The sequence below is a fragment of the Parasteatoda tepidariorum genome, chromosome 8 (assembly GCF_043381705.1).
Source record: "Parasteatoda tepidariorum isolate YZ-2023 chromosome 8, CAS_Ptep_4.0, whole genome shotgun sequence".
Taxonomy (NCBI): Eukaryota; Metazoa; Arthropoda; class Arachnida; order Araneae; family Theridiidae; genus Parasteatoda; species Parasteatoda tepidariorum.
The window spans coordinates 87,899,627-87,924,412 of record NC_092211.1 but is presented as its reverse complement, the minus strand read 5'-3'; the positions used below and the strand labels follow the sequence as shown (position 1 = coordinate 87,924,412).

The 24,786-nt window shown below is 29.9% G+C and overlaps 1 protein-coding gene across 1 annotated transcript; it reads left to right on the top strand.

The window, feature by feature from the left end:
* The first annotated feature begins 662 nt into the window (after nt 1-662).
* LOC107438422 (uncharacterized) lies at nt 663-4,511 on the top strand. Its single transcript, XM_016050715.3, has 2 exons — nt 663-903; nt 3,166-4,511. The coding sequence occupies exons 1-2, from the start codon at nt 780-782 to the stop codon at nt 3,606-3,608; spliced, it is 567 nt and encodes a 188-aa protein (XP_015906201.1). The 5' UTR covers nt 663-779; the 3' UTR covers nt 3,609-4,511.
* Nucleotides 4,512-24,786: the final 20,275 nt, after the last annotated feature.

The following is a 24,786-nucleotide window of genomic DNA, read 5'->3' as shown; positions in this document are numbered from 1 at the left end:
AACCCGTTTATAGGGTGGGTTACACTCACACAAACACACAGAAGAAAGGACATAGAACACAGAGAGATAAAGAAACATCCATGCCCTGAGCGGGATTCGAACCCGCAACCACCAGCTCTGCAGTCAGGCACGCTAACCACTCGGCTACCTGGTCGGCTAATTCATTCATATATTTGTCAGAAATGTTTTGTAAACATGCATGAAATTAATGAGTGTACTCAAAAATCCATTAATGCACTGATGTAGTGGATTTTTATTAATGGATATCATACGGGATGCATGAAATTCATTGATATATATGTAACAAAAAATTTTGAAAGAATGTATCTATGCTCGAAAAATCTTAATACTAAATGTCTATGGAAAGAAATAACTATAAACCTGTTCAAAATTAAAGTTTTGAACTGTCCATTATCTTGTTAAAGATGATGTTTATCAATTAGTATTGTAGAAACTGTAAAAAATAAATAAATAAAAATAAAAAAGCACCTTTTTTTTCGTTTGTATCTTTCTTAACTTTTTCTCTCCAATTGTCGTTGAAGTTATTGTTTTTGGTGGCTTCTCACTTCAAAAAAAAAATCACTATGATTTGTAGCTGGAAATTTTTTTTATGAAGAGCTAGTTTTCTTTCATATCAATTTTTAGTTTCACGCGCTCTCGCTAAAGAATAGTAATAAAAAGATAAAATAAATATTACACTAATTTTAATATTATTCCGTCGAAAAGATTTCTTTAGAGTAAAAACGTAGATAAAGTTTTCAGTGGCTTTTGAAAACAAAATGCATAACTCATCGTCAAAAAATACGGAGTATAATACCAATTTTGTGAGAATCCGCAAACCTCCAGGTGGTGATACTAGTGATATATTTAACTTGGGTACTTTAATAAGTACAAGGAATCAAAGTAAGCTGATTTTTCTAAATCTTGAATCAAGTTTAAATGCACTTTCATCCACTTAAATTACATTTTGCTTATATATGTTCCATATTCATTGAAAAATATTTCATATTCTTTGTTCAAACTTTAATAACTCAACTGAAAGAGATTTAAATATTAGTTTTCGATGTTTTCTTATCTTCAATCTAAAATATTACTAGTTCATTGAAAGTGGATACTTTTCAAAAACATTGTTTTCTACAGTTTCTAATTTCTAAGTATTTAAATCACTCATTCAGTATTCTATAATGACTAAGCTTGATATAAAACTTTTTCTATAAGTGATAAGCAAATGACAAAATATTAAAATTAAGGAAGGCTGTACGAAAGATAGTTCAGATAAAGTATTGAAATAGTATATTTAGTTCAAGTTCTGACGCAAATTTGGCAAGTAAAATTTAATTATTATTTCCCGTCATCTAAAAAAGAGGCAGTCTATATTTCTAAGTGCTCATTGAATTGTCGCCAAGTGGGTCACGGTATTGGCGACGTTGTATTATTTACACCAGGGATGGGCAAACTACGGCCCGCGGGCTAACTGTGGCCCGTCAGAAGATTTTATCCGGCCCGCGGATAGAATTTTAACTTGCCAATTCGTGGCAAATATAAACAATATACATCCATTTTCTTGTCTACTTTGTTTAAAGCTATTTTTGTTATTTCCTTTTTAGCAAAGTACTGATGACCTTTTATTTTCTCTATTTTTGTTCTACAAAACATAAATTGATGAAAATAGTTAGACAGATTCAATTGGTAAAATGTTGAAAGCAGAAGTTCTTTACAGAATAGCCGTAAAACGCCATCTGAAGCAGTTGTTTTTAAGTATGCCAAAGTATGAGTTGTACAAATCATTACCAAAAGCTAGTTTCCCAAACTTAATATTTCATGACCAGAAAGTCAGAGCTATGTTTGCTTCATCTTATATATGTGAACAAGTGTCTTCAACTACGAACCTTAGAAAATATCATATCTAGACTAACAGACAAACATTTGGCCTTGTACCTTAAACTAAATACATCTCACTTCGAACCTCAATATAAGGAACTTTTAAAAATGAAATCGCAATTTCATTCATCTCATTAAATATTTAAATTAAAACTTGTATATCGTTTATTTTTATTTTAGAAATTTTTACTTGGCCCACCAAACTTTTTTCTCTCGATTTTTTGCCCTCGACCAAAAAAGTTTGCCCACCTCTGATTTTCACGAACCTGAGTATTTTTCAATATATCTGGCCGTGTTTTAACTAGGTTTTATGTTAAGTTGGTACTTTGGTATTATCCCGTCGACCAGTCTCGCGAAAATGCACAAATCCTTTGGCGTCATCATAATGAAAAGCAATTTCTAAAATTAACATTCATTAAATTTATCATATAATAATAATAATAACAAAAGAAAGTAAGTGTAAAAATACGTAATAAAAGGAATCAAAACAAAATTTTAAAAAAATGATAAAATTTGATAAAAAGAAATAAAAAATGATAAAACAGAGTGATAAAATTTGTGGTTATTGGTGCAGGCGCTATCTTTTGGCGATAATATCGGGTTCGGCGAAAATGGTCGACAGGACATTCCCAAAGTACCATTATGTTTTTATTTTGATGCATGTATTTTCTGTTTTAGTATTTTTAGTGCATTTTATTTGGCGGAGAGCTTCAAGCAAACGCTATCGACGAAGAAGTACTTTAAAGAATATTTTCCTGGTACATACGCATTATCTCGTCGACCATTTTCACCAAATCTGAAAATAAATTTGCCTGTCGTTTAAATTTAAATATTTTTCTAATTTTTTTGCATGCACTAAGTTATATATTTGTGTTTTGTCTACTTATTTTATGATAAATTGCTATGTGAAAATGAATTTGGAACATACCAAAATGACTTAGGTGCAGTGTTGGCGAAACTGATCGAAGTGATAATACTTAAGCACCATTTTCCTCTATAAGAGACTTCGTTTCTGTTACGACCCATTATGTTAATTGCAAGTCTTCCCTTTCCCGATCATTGGTTACTTCCCTTGCTTTTATGTCCTGGGAATAAGAATGTATAGGCTACTTCCACTATTTTATTATTTTTTGAACATTTTCAACTCCTGTTGATAACATTTCTGCTTTAGACTTTTACAAAATAAAGCCTTTTTTGGGTTAATTTAAGATATTGTTTTACAGAATTATAATTTTGTAATACTATCAACATAGGAATAGTTTAATTCGATTTGCTTTATTTTAGATAAGGAAAATCTCACCGATTCTGAGAAAACTGTTGTCATCGAAAAAATGAAAGCGAGTGAGCGAAACAGTTGCCGAATAAACTCTCCCAAAGTATCGGAGTTAGATCAAGAGAACATTATAGTTGTCACCCATCCAGACGATGATTTGGCTGAACACAATCTGCATGATGTTGAGTCTAATGAAAATAAGCCAGATGAAAGTGTGAACGAAGAATTCGCGGAAATATCATTGGAGGACGAGGAGACAAAATCTCAGAATTTTGTTCACCACAACCCTATAACTGGAGAAGTTAGAAAATTGAAGGGAGTGCGCCCTAAGCTTCAGGATTGCTCTAACAAGATGAAACGTTCAGTGAGCACAATTGGCCTGGGCTTAGCTCGTCCAAGTATTCGAGTTCGTCAGCCACCTGGGGGTGTTTCATCAAATATTTTTCAATTTTAAATATGTGTCAAAATGGAAAATAGTGAAAACGTTATTGCCTCACTAGAACAACAACGGCTGCATGATAAAACATTTTGCTTTTGAGTTTTTTGTCAATATTATATTTTTCTGACATGCTTGAAATATATAAGACTTCACTATATCGCGTTTATTAGTCTGCAGCAAAATAAAAAAAAATGCTGAATTATTTTATAAAAGTGCATGTATTATCTTGTTTTAAATATATTTTACAAATTATTTTAGTAAATACATTTTATGAATTTGTTTTAGTTTTTTTTGCATATGAATGAATTTTAAGTTTTGAATTCATTTTACGACCTTTTTTGTTTTAAATGCATTTTATGAGTTTTTCAGATTTAAATATGCGTTAAATTACGTTGCATGTGTAAGCAACTTGCTGTTAATCAGCTTGATAAGAAACCATTTTTTATGAGCATAATATTGTGGTGTTTTTTTCTGTATAATATTTCTCAGACTATCAAATGTTTGTAAAAGAAAAGAAGTATTTTCATGCGGTTATGTATTTGCACAGGAAAATATTATTTTAAAATGATTTATAAAATATTAAGTTTTTTTTTCATTTGATTTGGATGCATTTTTCAAAAGTTTTTTTTCAGGTTTAATTTTACTCGAAATACAAAGAGATCCAATAAAAAAAAGCTATATTGCAATGATAAGATTTTAGTGTTTTTTTCCCTTACTTTTGTATGTTTTGGATCAGTTGTGTTAAGAAATTGTATTTTTACTAAATTGGTTTACATTAGAAAAATGAAATATGCTGTGCCTTTTCGCAGATTTCTGTTCTATGTCATCAAACTAATCTGAAAAAGAAAAGTTGTAGAAAAAGTATTTCGATTCAAAATTTGAAAATAAAGGTCTTTGTTGCAATAAATATTTCATTTTGAAGATAGTTTTTTTGTTGTTACCAAAAATAATAATCTTGGATCATTACAAAATTAGTTATCAAGAGCAAGATTTAATGCCTACCAAGATTTTCTTTTTAACATTACGGTAAAATATATGTGAAGGCTTTTAGTAAACATTATATTAAATAAAGGATTACATAAAAGTGTCTAAAAAGATTTGAAAGCAATAATATATCTGATAAGTTTTAATGAATGGCTATCGCATTCTTCATTTTTTGTTTTAATTTATTAGAAAAAAACTTGTGTTCCTAGAAAAAACATTGATAACTGACTCTATGGTTAAACGAAAATTACACAATAGAATTATATATACATTTTTTGTAATATGAATAAAATTATTTTTATTTTATTACATTTGATAATTTTCAGGCATAGATACACATTAACAAAACATTTTTGACAAATATACCAATTATTTCAAGCAATGAGCACTCCAAAAGTTTTGATCAACTACATGGAAGAGCCTTTCTCTGCACCGAAATGTTTTCTTGGATATAGATTTCCTTTCATATAAAAATGAGTTGGAAAAAATGTAGCAAAAAAATGAGTGCGTTTAGGTTCAATTATATTTTAAAACAACTCACTCAGCAATAAACTAAGTAATATTTTAATTAATGAATTAACTTGCAGTTTATCAATGTAAACGTGTAATAATTAAATATGCGATAATTAATGTGTAATAATTAAACTTTTTTAAATAAAGCAAACAGTAAATAGTGCTTGCAAAATTGCTTCTCCCTCCCTGTTTTCAAACTTGTTTTTACCTCTTATAATGCTTAAATTTTAGAGTTTAAATACCTGAAGAAAAAAGAGAAAATTGATAGCGTGTGGTGAATTTCAATGTTTCGTAAAAATAGTATTTGACAGCTTGTGCCTGCTTTTATTGAATTTGCGATGGGTGGAAAAAATATACAGAAGTATTAGTCGCAATGGTTTCAATATTACGATTAAGTTTTATTTATTACTAGAGGGCTAAGCCCCCTGCTCGCTGACGCTCACCAACCCCTATGATTGCTTCCCAATGTTTCTTAGCATGAAACAGTTGAAATTATTCAACTAAAAATGTATGAAATAAGAAGAAAACTTGTCCCGCCACTTCCCACTACTAAATATTTTCCTCCCTAATGATTGGTATAGAGATCTCTAAGTAAACACAAAGCATTTTTCGAAATTATTATTTTTTGAACATTTAAAATAAGAAGTATATTGTTATAACAAATTCGCTGAATTCACAACTGTAATTTAATATTTTTGTTTACCAAACAAACGGATGTATATTTTAAATACAATTTTTGCATTCATCACTTTGTGCATGAAGCTGAAAGTTAAGTTCTAAAATCATTTACGAATTTCTTTACCACATTTTATTTTGTCTGGGACTTACCAGGCAGGACCTGGTTCAAGCTCTCCTGTTGGTGCTAGACTTTCTCAGAGTGAACGAGCTCATGGACCTGATCTAGCTCTGCTGGTCATGGGGATGAGAAAGAGCAACAACAACGAGTTTCTTTTACTGTGATTCATAATAGTATATCAATGTAATTTGCACAAAAGATTAATAATTTTAAAAAAGTTAATAAGATCAGACTCCGATTTAAATAACTTCATCTTAAAATGCAACGTAGAATTACTTTATTATAACTATAATAATAATAATAAAAACAATCCTCTTAAACTCTTTCTTTAGACAACTAAGGCTCCTATACTATCAGAGCTGACCTATCAAGTAATATTGGAGCAAACAAGTTCGCAAGTTAACGTTATGTTAGTATTGTGCTTATGTTAGCTTTTTGCTCCAAAAATAGATGATGAATCTAGACAACGAACAATGTCAAAAACGTAATAATAACAGTACAGGTAATGTTGGCCTTTAAATTAGGGAAACAAAAATATTAGAGGAAAATAATAACTTTATGATATATATCAATTGTATGCTGATGAAAATCAAACCAATAAGAAAATTAATGTCAGAAAACTGGATCTTACCACGTGATTTTCTGTCCAATAAAAATGCTCGGGCAACAATGGAAAACTGCGACACCATCATTAGATTTTTACCCATAATGAGAAAATTTAAAACAAAGTTCCAAATCGAAAAATCATTTCGGTTCAAGTGAAATACATATTTTAAGATCCTAAATGGTATGGTTGCTCAAAGTTATCCACACAACTTTGTCCCCCAATATAAATAACAGGAATAATTTTTGTTTGAAACTATAGAGTAAAGTTTGTAGTTGAGTGAAAACAAAATGTTTTCTATTGCTTACCTTTCTGTGTTGCAGTTAAGTGAAGACAAAACTTACGAGCAAACTCAGTCAGTCTCAGTTTTCAGCTTTGTTTACATTTATAATAAGAAATCTACTTAATATTCGATCTTTCATGCGACTTTTGGGTCTATCAAGGTTATTTATATTTTCCTTAAAATTCTTGTATTAAATTGTTGAAATAATTAGGTTCTGTAGTAAAAAAGTTAATGGGAGTATGTTTACAAAATTTAAACTCTGAACCGCTTAATGTGATTTAATTTAAGTATGAAAATGTAAAACAATATTTCAAATCTTCTTGCAGGTTTATTTTGTACAATCTGACAGAAGTAAACTCTGAATCTGTAGAATCTAAAGACAGAAATGGATAAGCTGTCCAAAACCACGATCAATTTTAGATGAGCTTAAATTTAATGCAAATATAAATTTATTCATTCTTCTAAATTTGCTTGAATTTTATTTGAATTTTATAACTATTAAAGAACCAAAAATGTGTATAAACTGTTTCTACCTAGTAATGAATACTGTTCCTCGTTTAAGGTAACACAGGGCTATCAAAAATGCAAATATGAGTGAAAAATTCGATTTTTCATTTTTTTAATATTTCAATGTTAAATATTTTTCTGAAAATTTTGGTAAAAAAATTTTGTCAATCGGTGATAAATTAGCGAAGTTATGCTAATTTTTGTAAAATGCCAATTTTGAATTAAAACTGTTGACAACATCAATTAATAACTATAACTGTGTTCTGGAATTGATAGATTGTTTGTTTACAAGCTATTTTTGCGAGCGGTAACCAGCGATTAGTATCTTACGATTTTCACTATTATTTGTTGCTATATTAATTTAATTGTCGTTAAATTTTTGTTATCGTTAAATATTTGTTTCTGTTAATTATTTTTATTACTATTTAAGTTTTTTATTTACATTTTTATTTGCTATTTTTGTGCAAAAAATGCACAGCATAAGCTCTCGTTGGCGCAAACCAAAAGGTTATTCTTCTAAACGGAAGAGGACTTTACTCAGCAATTTGAAAAAAAAAAGAAGCACCTTTGGCTGATGAAACGAATTCAAATGTTTCTGTCATTTCTGATTTTGATGAAGAGATTCTTTCTAATAAAATGACCTCTACGAAGACAGTTACTCCTAACTATAAGATTGTTGATTTGTCATGTTTGAATGCCTTACTGAGTACTGTTCCTTGCAAAGAATGTCAATCAACATCACTGCAAGTGCAAAATACAGAAAATATACAGATTTACAAGAATACAGATTTTTTTATTTAAAAAGTGCTTCATTATTTATATTTCATTTATTCTTATAAATAAATTTTAAAATTATCAAAGCACTAGACAATAGTTTTCGTAAAGGCATGTAATTATATAAATGCATACTTTTTTAGTGTATAAATTTTTATTGCTTTTTTTGTGAAAATTTAGTTCTTTCTAGTTATTGTACTATTTTGTCAGTAAAACTAATTCCTTTAGTAAAAATGCAGTACAAAAAAAGTCTAGTTATTTAAAATATTGAAAGATAAAATTTTTTTTGACAAAAATTTTAATTTGACAAAGTTTTCAAGGTAATTGTCGTTTAAAGAAAATTTTTAAATGTAAAATTTTTTAAAAATTGTTTAGTAAAGTATATTACTTGGTGAATAAAATTAATACCTTAGTATAAAATACAGTTCAAAAATCTACTCTAGTTATTAAAATATTGGAAAGTAAAAATTGTTTCGAAAAATTTTCACATAAAAAAGATAAAAATTAAAAAAAAAACTGGTGGTTTTTACACTGAAACTTCGTGTAATGCATTATTATATCAACTTTTATAAGTTTTATCATAAATTATTGCTTTTAAGCTAATTTACAGTATTTAAATTAAAAATGTTGATTTTCTCAAAACATGATTTTTCAACGTTTCACATACAGCATTTTGTGAGTGTGCGCATTGGTTTTTAACTGATCTACCTGAAAATAGTTCTGCAGCATCCCATATAGGTAAAAAACAATTTGTTGGGAACATTTTTTCATTTAAGAAATTTGCTGTTTGGTTATAACGAATTAAGTTTTGCGATATGGGACATTTTTTCCTCAAAAATCAGCATAAGATTGAATTTTTTTAATTGCTTCAAACGATTTTGCCAAAATTCATTTTTTGTTCCCAACAAACTTTTAATATTAGTCTAAGCAATATTTTAAAATTATATTTTAATGATTTGGGGCAAAATTAAAACGGGTCTCATAATTCAAAAAATAGAATTTTTAAAAAATTTAAAATTTAAAAAAAAATAAATTTACCAAGATATTTAAATGACACTTGCTGATTATTTTTAGAATAATAAGATTAAACTATAGTGAAAATTTCATATAAATAGGTTAAAAATCAAAAAAGTTAAAAATGATAGCCCTGTGTTACCTTAAATAACAATGATAATAGCATTTTTAATGAATTTGTTTTTGTTTTAAAAGTAAAGTTTCCGAAGAAAAAAGTAAATCGATGTACGCAAACACGCTTTTCTTTACGATTAGTTGTTCAAGTTTTGGTTAGCGTCGTTTGTAGCAATAAGCAGCCAAATCTTGCAGATCTACCGCATTGATGAAAGGATTTGCTCCGAAATGGCTGACGAGTCGGCTTCTCGACTTTCAACAATACATGCATTTTATGCAAATTCAATAATGATACTCTCACAGAATGACGTCACTTACGTTATTTGTAAAAGAAAATATACTTGTCCAACCAGAGCCGGATTATACCTTTCGTACGTTTTTGGGTCCTCCCCTCCTTCCCCCACTCCTCCCCTCTTTTCAAAATATATGCTAAAATTTTCTTGCTTCTTGCATATTTTTTTAACATTTTTATTAATATGGATTTTAATTTACAAATTTGTTTATCGAACTTTATCTGCAATACCGACACACTGCCGATATTGCAGTTGATATCGATAATACCATTATGATTAGTTCGATCGATAACTATGTAAACACTTCACGTCAACAATACAACAACAAACCAGCAAAGAAAACAGTGAAATTGATAGTGAGATTAATTACAAGAAATATTTATACTACAAATAGCTTCATAGTTTTCATGATACTACTATGATAACTAAGTGAAGGAAATTAACATTGTCAAAAGTAAATCTTTTGAAATTATTTATAAATAAATTTACAAGGTAGGTTAAATGTTTACTAATAGAAAAAAAATGATTTAATACTATTTTAATAAAATGTTAGTCACGTTTTATTTTCGTCAACAAATTCTTTTCTCCCAAGTTTTTCGTAGGCCCCTGAATTTCGTAGGCCCTAGGCACGTGCCTAGTGTGCCTATAGGTTAATCCGGCCCTGTGTCCAACACATGACCGTAACTTAATTCAATATGCTCAGAGGAGTAACATACCACTCCAACAAATTTGTTATTCTTGAATTTGATCATTTTATTTAGAATTAAGAAGTTCGACGAGAAATACTAATACAATATTTTTATAAATTTTGCCATTTCTTTGTTTACCAGTATTTTATTTAAATAATTTCGTCGAATAACAAAACTATCAAAGCAATTGTGGTTTATTATACTGATATATTATAATAACAAATTCTAAGTATAATAACAAATTTCAAAATTTACTACTGATTTAAAAAATCTCTCGGAACCCTTGTGATCCTTTCACGGAACTCCAGGTTTCCGAGGAACACCTTTTTGGAACCACTGCCTTAGCCTACCAAGTTCATCACAAAAGTTGTTAAAACACAATTTTCTTTATCTCAAATTAATCAAGTAATTTATCATTCTACTATTTTTGCGAAGGTGAATTGGCTCTGGAAAGAAGAATATTAAAATATTTTCAATCAACTCAGAGGCTTTCCATTTTTTTATAACATCCATCAAAAGAAAACTATCAACAGATATGGGCACGGATAGTCATTTATCAATTTCCTGAGCTTCAACAACTCAAATATTTTTCCATAAATCTGAAAACTACATTTCAGGGCACGTTTCTATTTGAGCTCAACTTGTTATTCATTAATCTCTCAACAGCTGTTAATGTCTATAAAATATGGCCTTTTTTTATTCTAATAACTCTTCACAAGATAGCAACCATTCCTTACAAAACAGGAAATGCATTTCACCAGTCACAGTTGATTCGATTATTTTAACTTACTGTTCTTAATAAAAGGAAATCATAAAATTGTACTTCGATTTTTGTTTGTTTGCTTGTTTTGTTCATTTACGTCGCACTAGAGTTGCGCAATGGGCTATTGGCGACGGTCTGGGAAACATCCCTGAGGATGATCCGAAGACTGTACTTCGAAGTTCGCAAATTTTATTCAGGGTGTTCTGTAATCACTAACCTCAATGTGTAGTGTGTCCAAGAAGTATGAAAAGGGAAGTATCACGAGAAGTATGCATCTGTTTAAAAACACTAGAGAAAACTTGGCCTCACCTTTTGCTGATGCTCCAGCCTCACTAGGTTTGGGGGTTGGTTTTAATTTCATACGATAAAGTTTTTTTTTTAAAACATTCACCAGGTTTATTATCGTTTTTTCGATTTGTTGTTTATTTCTTACGATATATCCATTTAACCAATATGTACTCAATTTCCATTTTGAGACCACAGAGTCACCTGGGAACCTAAATTCACCAATGCGTAGATCGAATTACTGTAGTTTCATCAGGAGTATTCAAATTTGGAATAAATCATATTTTATTTTTGTGTTTCATTCTATAAACGGAGTGGAACAGCTGATCCATTTTTGGGTTTACGGCTATCTGAGTTCCTTTCCATAGTCTTGAAAATTTTAACCCTACTTATAAGTGAAGGAAACTCCTGGAGAAGGCATTGAGACAAATTGGTCAGGTGGACTTTCTGAAGGAAACCACGAAAACCTCCAAATGTTTAGTCTGGCGGAAGGAGATTTTTTTCAAAATTGTGACGTAAAAAAATTGTGATTTCTTCGATTCGTAATAAATAACTTTAATTTTTTATTTCTTGATAGAACTGAAACGCGATTGAGAAAAATTTTCGTCTGACCCAGTGTATATGTAGTACAGGTAAAAATTTGGGAAATAACATTGTTTGCTCTTCGCTACGCAAGTGATTATATTACATGTGATAATTTGACATGCATTGAAGACAAGCGTACGTACAAGCACGGATAAAAATAAACTTATTTAAATTAGAAACTTCTTCAATACCAAAATAATTTAGTTCATGTTATATAAAGCTCCTACCGTGATAACAACATTGATGATTGTATTTTTCAAGCCTTGTTAACGACGCGCTGCAAGACTTGAACTGTGCTATATCTTCGATTCAATTCGTTTAATAATTTACGCTGGTTGCACAATAACAGATTTATTTTTATGATGCTTAATAATCCATTTCAAAATACTTCAGATCATCAAAACATTCTGCAAAATAAAGCTAAGCATTCATTGAAACGATTCCTTAAATTTTAAAGAAAAAAAAAATGATGGGATGAAAAGGAAAAATGAAAAGGAAAGGGATCATTCCTGCCAATCCAAAAAAAAAAGGATCAGAATAAATTTTTAAATTTTTTTATCTAGAACATTAAAGTTAAATTAATAAATATAGCAGTTTTTATACACAAAAGATTACATCATAACAATTTTTAGAGTGCTGCTGTTCCAACGCAACTTGGCAACAAACCTGCTTGGTGAAATCAAGCGAATTTAAGGCACAGGGTGCTATTCTTGTTTTCAAGGGCGCCATCTATGGCCAAGAATACGACTTCATCCACTCGGACGTCATAGCCGGTTTATAGGGTGGACCCACTCATACATCCATTTATTCATCCACAGATCGTAATCTTGACCTAAAGCAGAGAACGGTCTATCTCCAATTCAGTACCCCAGAGGTATTAATTTGTTATGGGACCATGGAGGACTTTGTGAAGTGATAGATTTAATGTGCACCAGTCACCATTTGCTACACGGGAACTCTTTGGTCCGAGGGGATCGAACTCACGATCTCTTGAGCATCGGCCCAATGCCCTACCTACCAGGCTATCCCGACCCTGTATTAATATATACACAGTTGAAATCCGTTTAAAAACAATTCACAATAACAAAAGGAACAGTCGTTATAGCGAGCTTGCCGTTTTCAGCAATACACACAATTTTTGTTAAAATAGCAATGTCAAAAATCTAAAGCGTAATAACTTGAGACATCACTGATAAACTGAATACTCTTTTTGTTAGTAAACTGGCAACAATTGTGGGACAATTGATGTAGATGCTAGTTTACTGTAGAGTGCTCACAAACTCTGTCAAGAAGTGAAAGAAGGAAGACTTGATAGATGGGGTCAACAAAAAAACATAATTCTCTTTAATTAAATATAAATATACCCCGTAGAAACCATTCATCCGGTAGCTTTACGTATGGTAATGGTTCACCGGAAATTATGATTTTCAAAATTATATTTCAAGTTAATACACATATAGTAATAAATATAAAACTGAATTTAGCCAAGCACTATGCCATACTCTATTGTAAAATTTTACCAGATGTACCATACTTTATCACATATTATAAAATCATACTTTATAGCTAATACCAAAGCGCTTCGGTAAAAATGACCGAGATTTTTGATGTCCCCAAAGAGTCAGAAACACGGTACATTTTACCATATTCAGAAAGTTTTGATCATACTTTTTTCTCAGTGCGTATAATATTTCTCATTAAGGAAGCATAAAATGTATTTCCCTAAAAAACATGTATGGCGATAGTGGAAAGTTAATAATTCTTAGCTCGTTGAAAATAAATAATTTTTGTATCTTTAATATTAGCATTTTGACGATGATGTGAAAAATGTTTGACTTAGCGGATTTCTCTACATATTGAGCGTTTTTATATTTTTATTTTTGCTGTATTTATTTTTTTATCAGTCAACTTCAGATTTCCCATTCAATAATGAACATTTCTGCGATATAGGGAAGTAAAAATATTCTAAATTTAATTACAAAGAAGGTAATTAAATCAAAATACAAAAACCATAAGTATCCTTAAATGTTTTCGGAATAAATTTATTTCTTCGTTCCTGAGGCAACGAAATTGCTTTTAATAGCCAACTACTTAGTTTTTAACGGTGCTTTAGTGCAGTGTATTCATTTTGTTTCATTTTATTAGAAGTGACGAAGTACATAAATTTTACGATGGAAGTAAGGAAAAAAAAATACTTTAGATTAAATCAATGGAATATGTTAGCAGTGCGGGGGAAGAAAGATGCCACAGCGGTATAGAAACTTTTTCCCCACTTCGAAATCAAAGCGAAAATTATTCTTTACAGATACTTTAAATAAACACTTTAAAAAATAATAATCTTTGTTTTTTTATTTTTTATTCTTTTTTTTTATGAACTGAACGTAAATTTAAATCCGATAATCTTCTTTGAATTAAATATTGAATGCCAAGCATCCACAATAATGGTTGAAATAAAACAAATATTAATTATGCCCATATAGAATATACAAACCATCTCTGATGACCAACTGTTCGGCTTTCTTTTTAAATAATTTAAGGTATTTCGAAATTCATAACAATCTTCTTCTTCAGAGGCACTACAGCCGGTTGCCGGTAAGACCATCTCAGTCAACTTATCCCATTTAGATCTATTCGATGTTATATTCTCCATCTATGAACTCCCAAGTCCTTTAACCACATCTCTACTCTATCTAACCATCTTGTTCTAGATCTTCCTCTTTTTCTTTTTCCCTCTGGCGTTTGGAAGGTTATTTTTTAACAGTATATATAGAAATATAAGTCGTAGTAACTGTTTTGGAAACCCATGATCATTTTTACTATATTATGTTCCTTGAATTTTGATCTTAATTCACGGGTTCAACTAATTCTCCAGGTTCCGTTTTCTCTTACTGCACCAAAAGATTTTCGTAATATTTTTTCCTCCAAAGTCATCAGTTTTTTCTCTTCGTTTGTTTAGTTAATTGCCCACCAATCGCTGCCATATAAAACTTTTGGCCTCACTAGTATTGTCGTGTACAACTTTTTTAAACAAAGAAGGATATTATTATGTATATTTAGGGAATTCATTTTATTCCTTAAAAACAAAAGTAATTTACTTCCTAGAATTTCCATTCTAAATAATCGTTTTTATGTTAATTTTTTTAATTCTATCATTAGAAATTCTAAATTACTGCCTGTCGTAGTGTTTCGCTTTTTTACATCGCAATTAAACAAAGTAATTTAAAAAAAAAATTTATATCTGTAAAAAAATCAAATGTATTTATGAAATAACGCGCTTTGCAAAGGAAATTTTACGCCAGCATTTATTAACTCAGCTCCTGAACTACATATTATTGTATTCTTTTCTTTACAGACTCTATAAAAACATATCCGTCTTTTTCAAACATATTAAATTATTTCAATTTGTAATTAACATCGATAATGTTGCCGATCGGCCTATGTAGGGGGGCAGGGAACTGTCCTTGCATCAGAAAATTCCTGGGTTCGAATCCCTGGCAAAGCGTGGATGTTTTTTTCTCTCTCTCTGAGTTCTATGTCCTTTCTCCTTCGTGAGTGAGTGTGACCCGCTCTATAAACGGGTTGTGGTCGTGTGAATGGCGTGGCAGAAATCAAATTCCTGGCCATAGATGGCGCCACTGAAAAACAGGAACAATCGCACCCTCACTGCCTAAAAACAGGCATACGACAAAAAAAAAAAATTCGATAATGTTAATGGTATTTTTTTTGTTCATCTTTTGAGGGGATGGGGAGCAATAAATAGCCTTTTCCCAAATTTAGTGCTAAATAAATTTTTCATGTAAATTTTAATGAACTATTTTTGCCCTATTTATCTCTGAAAATATATTCATTAAGTATTTTATCCTTTATTTTAGTTTTTATTAATGCATTTTCATTATTTTTTTTTACTAATGTATTTTTTTATTAAAATTTGTTTTTTTTTTAATTATTTTTTTTTACTAATTTATTTTTTTATTAATTTGTTTTTTTTTTTAATTAGTTTTTTTAACATATTTTTGCTAGTTCAATTTGCTAGTTTTTTTTCTTTATTATATAAGAACAAGATATTATTTCACGTCATCTGCATTTTACTGAACGGAATTTTCTTCTTGGTGGTGAATCTATCTATCATGTTTGCATTTTTTCTATAATGTGATAAATTAAACTGTTGCTGACAACAAAAACAGCTCAAAGAAACAAACGAAATTTACAATTTGCAGAAGAGAAATTAAAGTAAAACATCTAAAATAAATTTCAAATTTTAATAATTCTTTTCTTTTTTAGTTTTGATCTGTATTATTTTTAAGTTCAAAAAATGTGATGGAAAAAAAGCATTCAAATTTCAGCATCACTTAAATTTTAATGGGAGAAAACGAAAGTAAGTATCATGCTTCCTGATTTCTGATTAAGATAAAAACACCATTTCAGAAAGATAATATTTTTGAAATGCTATTTTAAAGAGACACTACTTTTGTATCATTATAAAAAGACATCTTTCTTTGCACCAAAATTTTAAAAAGACATTACTTTTGCACCACAATTTTAAAGCTGCACTATTTTTTGTACAGCGATTTAAAGAGGCACGACTTTTGTATCATCATTTTAAAGAGAACTGCAGAATCATTTTAAAATTATTAAATAAAGTTCATCAATCTTCAAAGTTTTAGCGAGTTGTTGCACCACTCAATTTCTGTATAATTCTCGATAAAATAAAATTTCGAATTATAAATTTATAGCTACTGGAAAGGAAAGTATGCAAGTAAAAAAGCGAACATTTTAATAATTTTTGATACAATGTTCAGATTTACTCGCACTAGGAATCAATTTTAATGCTTTGAGGGATTACCTTTACATATGAGCATTAATTAGTGCAAACAATGTTTTAAGTTATGAAATCAGGCACAAAATCTTCCTTTCTCTGAACATATGCAAATTTTTTCCAACAGAATTTATGGTGAATGGTGCAACTGCAGTCTGGAAAATAAAATTCAAAAAGTTCAGACTAGGGAGCTGTTGAATATTTGGAATCATATATTAAAAAAATGCCTATCATATTCTATATTTTATAAAATAATACAAAATACTACCCATATTTTATGCAATGACTTTTAAAAAAATACATTTAAAATGTTTTACTAATTCTCTCTGCGTAATATACAAACGTGAAATTCCTTTTAACAAATTATTCTAACTAGGATGAATAACAAACTAAGATTGGCATCCTGTATTTCTCTAGATAATATATCTTCAAAAATATTTATTTTCTTCTCATTAATGATCTTCTTCTTTGACAAAATAAAATAAGCTATGACCAAAAGAAAGAAGTGGATGATAACGTCTTGATCCCCGGAAATCTTTTCTACCTTGACCCATCCTGACCGGATGTAGTGTGGGAACTTTTACTGGAACATCATTACAGTAAATGGAACTGTCTTCTAGCGCAGAACTTACTGCTGATGAGCTTGCTTCGTGACGCGTAGGAAAAATTTAATCCTCCCCACTACTCTTATGTTAGATGCTCCCTCCACTCCCAACTGATACATTAAGGTAATACATTTGGGAGACAGTCCAAAACATTGTATGTAAAAATATCTTATAGCGATAGATAAGTAACGAAGAGAAACTTATTCAAAATAAATTGAACTTTTTGGTTAAGTTTTTAGTCTAAAAGTGACTCAAAATGCAGTAAGTGCCATTTTTAAAAATACTGTGAGATTTTTCTCGCTGCATACGAGTGAGTCAATAAATAAATGAATGAGTGAATGCGAGTGTGCAAACAAATGAGTGAGTAAAGATATGAATGTGTGAAAAAGGAAGAGAATGAATGAATCAACTAGTTAACGAATGAATGAGCAAGTGCATGAATAAATGAATGATTGTGGAGATTGATTTAGTAAATAAAAACATAAATAAGTGAGTGAATATATGAAGGAATAAAAGATGGTTCATGTACATATTGAATTAATTTCCTTTGGCATAATTTGTTATGTCGAAGGAATTAATGAATTCGAATCCTTCACATTCATAGATTATTATTATGATGTTACATAATGTTATCAACATAACTTCGCATGCATGTCCTGTTTCTTGCCTTCTATCACACCTTCAATGCCAAAGTAATTACTGCTACAATCTAATATATATTTAAACTCTTTACATTCATGGATTATTTTCACAAGCTTTCAATGTTATGTAATGTTATTACTGTTATCAACATAACTTCATATACGAATCATTTTCAAAATTGGGTGTGATTTGAGAAATTCAAGTATAAAAAAAAATATATGTAAAAAAATTCTTGAAAAAGTATAATTTTTGAAAATAACTAATCACATAACTATAAACTGGTCTATACCAATCTGGAACCAGTCTATAAACTGGCTTGTCGATCCATTCTCTAAACTGACAACGATTCACATTTGAGATTTTTCTTACCCATTGGCTCGTTTATAAAGGAAAAAAAATTCTTTCAATATTGCATTGTTGGACTATCCCAAAAAAAGTGTCAATGTAATTCTGTTAGAATTGCCTTACGTTGATCTAATTTCGGTTAAAGATGCGTCGAAAAAATACACCCGTCAAGAAATGTGGCCACTGTGAAATGTTGCGCGAAAAAAAAACTGGATTTTGTCGTTTTTGCAAAATATAAAATTCCAGTGCGTCGAGAGACTTGTTTTTTTTTTTTTTTAAACCTCCAAGATGTCAAGTATGTCAATACTTGACATGTTGTACAATACTCAATGCTTGCATGACACAATACTCAATACTTGCCAAGTTGACAAACATAATTTTTTTAGAAGTAAATGTGTCTGATTGCCCTATTTTGCTGAAGGTTTTCCTTGCATTTTTAGTATACGTAATATTTGTTGCCGAAATCTGAAAATTAGTTTTTTGAATCTTCTCACATCAGTGTTAAATTTTGTTAGTTCAGAAATGCTGGTCTCCGCTGTTTCTTTTGACATAACTTGAATATTAAACTATTTTCTTTTTGCTCTTAAGAATTCTTTCTCACTCATTTATTTGACCGACATTGCTATTTTATTCGATCGGTGACTTTATAAAAATCTATATGTAGTTATTTTTCTTTAGAATAATCCTAAATATAGTACATGCAACATTTTTATTACCATATGGCAGCATTTCAACCAGTTTTTTTTAGATTTCAAGAATTAATAAGTTTTAACTGATGGAGCTTTAAAGGAGGCACAAATATGTTATTCGTCCTCTTGGAGCACTTACATAAAGCGAAATCTAATGAACACGATGTATGAAACATTTTTCTTTACTTATACACATTCTTTCCTAATATACGAGTCATTCTCACAAAAAGGTGATTTTTTTAAGTCCCTTAGTAATAAATATTAGGAAATACAGCAGAATGCTTAATATTTTTCTTCATCATATAATTCTATAATTATATCAACTATATCATACAAGTCTATAATTTTCCTTTGCTTTATCTTCATTTTCATTATCTTCATTGTTTATTTTTAAATTCTAATTACATGAATATCGAGGAATATGATTATAAATAGATCAGAAAATGACTACCGAGAATTGAAACTCCGTAATTTGTTTTCAGGACTTTTTGTCTTGTACAAATATTTGACAACCTTTTCAAAAGCGTCGGGAAAGATTACAACACGAATTTCCTGAAAATTTTTTTCACAGAATTCTCAACACATTTTTCAGGGCTTGTTTTAGAACTTGATGTTTGATGATTGGAAACTTAAACAAATTTGTTATCCAAGTTTTATAAGAAAGCTTAATCTCTCACCCCCTCTCCTTATTTTTACCATCCTATTAACTCTCTTTTTATAACTATCATTAAACAATTACACCGCCAATGCAAACAAGTGCTTCCGCTCAATATGCTTGTGCCTTTTTAAGAAGTTGCATAAAATGACATTTAAATGTAAACATAAAAATGACGTTAAATGTTATGATTCTAACTTAGGATGATGTTTTATTTCCTTTGTAATATGAAGAATACTATTTTCTAGATAATTTACGTTAAAATATTTTTTTTCGGCTTGAGGTTTATTTAAAAAATAAATTCATTTATCTTTATACATAAAGTAAATTTGATTTTAAAACCGTTATGTAATTTTATCTATTTTACAGAATTAATTATAAATATGAAATTCTATGCTTATAAATAACCGAATTTCATAACATTTGTATTCATAAATACAAGTGAACTCGATGAGAAACTCTGTGATCAAATGAATGAAAGTATAATGCACAAGAAAAAATAGCTACTCCAAGTCAGCCACTCTTTTTGACCACACGCTAACCTTTACTGCTGCCCATATATAAAAAAATGCCTTCTTCATTGGTATTTTTTAATAACCGTCGTTGAACAGCAGACCCAATTTTTGGGTTTACGACTACTACTGTTCAACTCCGCAGCCTTGTCATTTTAAATCTAATCCAGAAGACAAGGGAACACCTGGATAAAGTATTGGACGAAATTTTGCCTTCGTGGGAGACTCTTTTTTGATGGAACTGAAACGCATTTGCGTTGCATGGATTGAAAGACCAGGAGAATCTCCCAAAGTTAACCTGCGAAAGTTAGAGTTGATGTACTTATTATGAAAACAATGGAAAACTTGACCATGAACAGGAATACACGAGATGACTTTGGCTACGCTGTCCTAAATGGTGTCTATGCATGTCAAAGTGGTTTTTTTAACATTTGCGGTACTATTTAATTTTGTATTCGATTAAGATACAAAACTTGCTGTTGTCACATATTATTTTTGTAAGTGACTTAACTTTTCACAGTCGTGGATTACTTCTGGTATGTTTTTTTTAAAAAAATATAAGTTAATCCGAGCAATAAAAAAGAGTTTGCGAAAAGTGTCTATTAAATGAAAAGTATCTATCAATATCGGCCTCCAACTCATTAGGTTTGAGAAAAAATGATTGCTGACTTATTCGAGTCTTCCGGTCATTGGCTACAAACTGAAAATTTAAATTTTCAGATCTAATTCTATCTTAATAATCTGCAAAGCTAATGAAATTTTCAAATTATCAATACTGAAGAGTGATTTTCTGCCTATCGTTCATTTTTGTACCTCTTTTAGCCGTTACAACTCTATATGTTCCTTTAGGATTCTTTATTTTTTTCTTCACTAGAGGGCTCCGCCCCCTGCTCGCTGACGCTCGCCAACCCCCGGAGAATTGCNTTTTATTTTAGCAGGATATTGGTATAATTTATTGATGTTATTTCTTCTCCGATATCTTGGAAAACCATCACCGGTCATATCTGTTTCATTGATAAATTCTTTAGGAAATCCTTTTGAGCATTCTTTTTTTTCTTCATTCCAGCAAATAAGGCCTGCAATATGAGGTCCATGTGTTTTAGTTGATGAGAGCGAAGATAGTTATCATCAGAAAGCTCAGCAGTTATAAATCTGTCAACATCGAATTAACGTTTTAGAAAACAAATAATCAGATTAATCAATATATCAATACGAAATAAGTTGAGATGTTGTAAAACTGAAGAATGAAATTCTAACTATTTTGTGATTGGTTGCATCTCTGAAAAAGAAATTTCAGACTTGTAAATCGCTTTTTTAAGCTTGCCGTTTTCAGACATGTGATTGGCTGTTGTGAACGGCGGTTATTCTTCATTATTAACTGCAAAATCGTGCTTTAAAACCAAAATAAATAAAAATTTAAAATTATGTAAAAGATTTGAATGCCCTAAATGTCTTCCCTGAAAGATTCTGAATGAATTGATTCCTTAATCTTAGATTTTCATCACGTAGTTAAAAAGTTTTTCAGGGGACAAAATTAACTGCAAAAACTTTTTTTTAGAATAGAGAGATATAATTGATCCTATAGGACTATTTTTTCTTTATTATTTTATTTCGGAAAAAGCGTATGCTTTTAAGAAATAGCATAGTTTTTTTCCGATCTACATAAAAAGATTTCACTTTTAAGCATCAAGTTAGGGAAAAAGACGTTATTTTCATCGAAAAACCATTATTAAAAATTCTATTACACGAACATATGAATGTATGAGTGTGTATATACAATTTAAACCTCCATATCCATGGTAACCGTAATAAAGGTGGACAAAATATAAACCCCTTACATTTACTTCTCTATAAATTTCTTTCAGCAAAATATTGATTCTCAAAAAGCGAGAATCCTATTATGGGAGCAAACTTGTATAGGGCCGTCAAGATACTGTAAACTTGCAACGCCATTTATCAATTCTCAATGCTTATTTCATAAAGCGCATTTTCATAAAGCTGAAAATCTCATTTCAGACACTCTCCCCCTATCATTTTCTAACTCACTTATTGCAACGGTGGTTTTAACGTTTCGAAAATGCTTGCAAACAAGATTCCGCATCGTTCATTTCCGGTGTATATTAGATAAGCACGTTTCAGAGAGGTTATGGAAATATTTCTTTCATGTTACGGAAAATATAATATCGTGCTTCGCAGGAAAAATAAGCGCAATGCATTCTTCGTAGTTTATCTTCATTTTTTGTGAACAAAATTTTGGTAAAGATAATTTCTGGTCTTTAAATTTTTTAGATGCATAATAAGCACACAGAGCTGAAAAACTGTTTCATTTTTCTTAATTTAAAAGAATAATGCAGTATGACATATCTTCCCAACTTTGATACGCAATAACAACAAACATTAACTAAGATAGGTAAGTCCTGTTGTTGTTATTGTCGTGGGCCATTTAGGCAATGGAAGTGTGATTGTTCCTGTTTTCCAGTGGCATAATCTATGGTCACGAATTCGACTTCTGCCACACCCATGCGTCACATCCGTTTTTAGGGCAGACCCATTTATACGTCCATTCATCCATAGATCGTCAATTTGACCTGAACCAGAGAACGATCAATCCTCAGTCCAGTACCCCCAGAGATATAATTTGTAATGGGAATATTGAGGACTTTGTGACCCAACAGAGTTAACGGGGAGTCTCGGGCCGACTGGATTCAAACTCTCGTTCTCACGAACGTGAGTCCAACGCTAACCCGGCCCAGTAAGTCCTGATTTTTTTTCATATACACTACCGGTCAAAAGTTTGCGAAAATTTTGAAATCTACAAAGAAAAGATCTAAATTCAAATGTTTATAGAACTGCGAAAAATCATTCAAATTGCATGAAAATTTTATATGTTCTAAAGTGAACCCTCTACTGTTAGTTACATATGATCAAATTGCAATACTTTGTTTTTTGTGAACTGAATCCAGCTTTTCATCACGGATTGTTTTTATGGTGAAAAAATTTGTTAAGTTTGAACACTTGCCAAACTTGCAAAAAAAATTTTTTGTACTTTCTGTTAATAGAAAATAGTTATTTGAACAGTTCTATGTAAGCCCTCAAAATTTCAAATCGATTCGATTTTTTTTGACGAAGTTATAGAATTTTGAAAAACATGTGTACTTCTCTCGATTTTTGAGCATTCCACATATGCAGTCTTCTGGTCTATACATCTTCTATCAAAGAACTTTTTAATTTTTATGTTTCTATATTTTCAAATAATTAATATTTATCATAAAACAAATACTCTTATTCATTATTGTAATTATTATTGTTTATATTTATTGTTTATATTTATTGCTTACCTGTATTAGTTTTGTTGTGATATTTTTACTTTATATTAAATTAAATTAAAAAGTTATAACAATAATTACATAAATAATTCTAAAAAAATAATAACAATAGTATAAAAAATTTGCATTTTTATTAAACTATTTTATTTACAACAGGTCAAATATTTAACATATTCTTATTCGTATTTTGTAATTAAATAAATTAACATTTAAATCTTAGATTCCTCGAACCATCCACCTTTTGCTTTTATTATAGCCTTACATATGCATAGCATTCGTTCTAATAAACCATTAATCACTTCAAGTGATATAGAGTTCCATTCCTGTTGTAAAATGTCCCATAACTGACTTCGATTCAAATATCAGAGCATCGTTTGCAAGAACAAACAAATTTTAGATGAAATGTGACATCTATGAGATATTGTTTTAATTATATTCATAATAAGTTCCTTGTAGTAACAATAATTACAATAATAAATAAGAATATTTGTTTTATAATCAATATTAATTATTTGAAAATATAGAAAACATTAAAATTAAAAAGTTCTTTGGTCGAAGATGTATAGACCAAAGGACCGCAAATGTGGAATGCTTAAAAATCGAGAAAAGTACACATGTTTTTCAAAATTCTATAACTTCGTCAAAAAAAATCAAATCGATTTGAAATTTTGAGGACTTACATAGAACTGTTCAAATAACTATTTTCTATTAACAGAAAGTACAAAAAATTTTTTTTGCAAGTTTGGCAAGTGTTCAAACTTAACAACTTTTTTCACCATAGAAACAACTCATGATGAAAAGGTGGATTCAGTTCGCAAAAAACAAAGTATTGCAATTTGATCATATGTAACTAACTGTAGAGGGTTTACTTTAGAACATATCAAATTTTCATGCAATTTGAATGATTTTTTGCAGTTCTATGAACATTTGAATTTAGACCTTTTTTTTTTAGATTTCAAAATTTTCGCAAACTTTTGACCGGTAGTGTAACTTAAAAATTATTGCAACTAAAAGGGTTAAAAAAAAGATAGTAAAATAGCTGTTTTGCCCCTTTTATTTTCCTACGTCTTTTCTGTCACAATTTTAGGAAGAAAAAGTTTAAACATTAAAAAAACTGCTTGCAAATTCACAGCTTAATTTTCAAGGAGTTTATTTTAAGTATCTAAGACCTAAGGTGGATTATCATATTGATTTTTAACTAATTTATTTCAATAATATGTGTCAAAAATATTTTTCACGTACTGTTGTACTGTTTCATGTATGTGCAGTGAACGAAATACAAAGATCAAACACTCTTGAAAACTTTTGATCCAGTAAGCTTTTTACTTACTCGGTTCCAGGACAAAACTTTAAATATGCTCTATAACTACTGAAGAGTCAAATGTAAGTTACTAAATCG

Excerpts from the sequence above, each read along its gene's own strand:
- LOC107438422 (XM_016050715.3), top strand. The coding sequence starts at position 780 with ATGCATAACTCATCGTCAAAAAATACGGAGTATAATACCAATTTTGTG. Across the intron at positions 904-3,165 it reads AATAAGTACAAGGAATCAAA|ATAAGGAAAATCTCACCGAT; the intron begins GTAAGCTGATTT and ends GCTTTATTTTAG.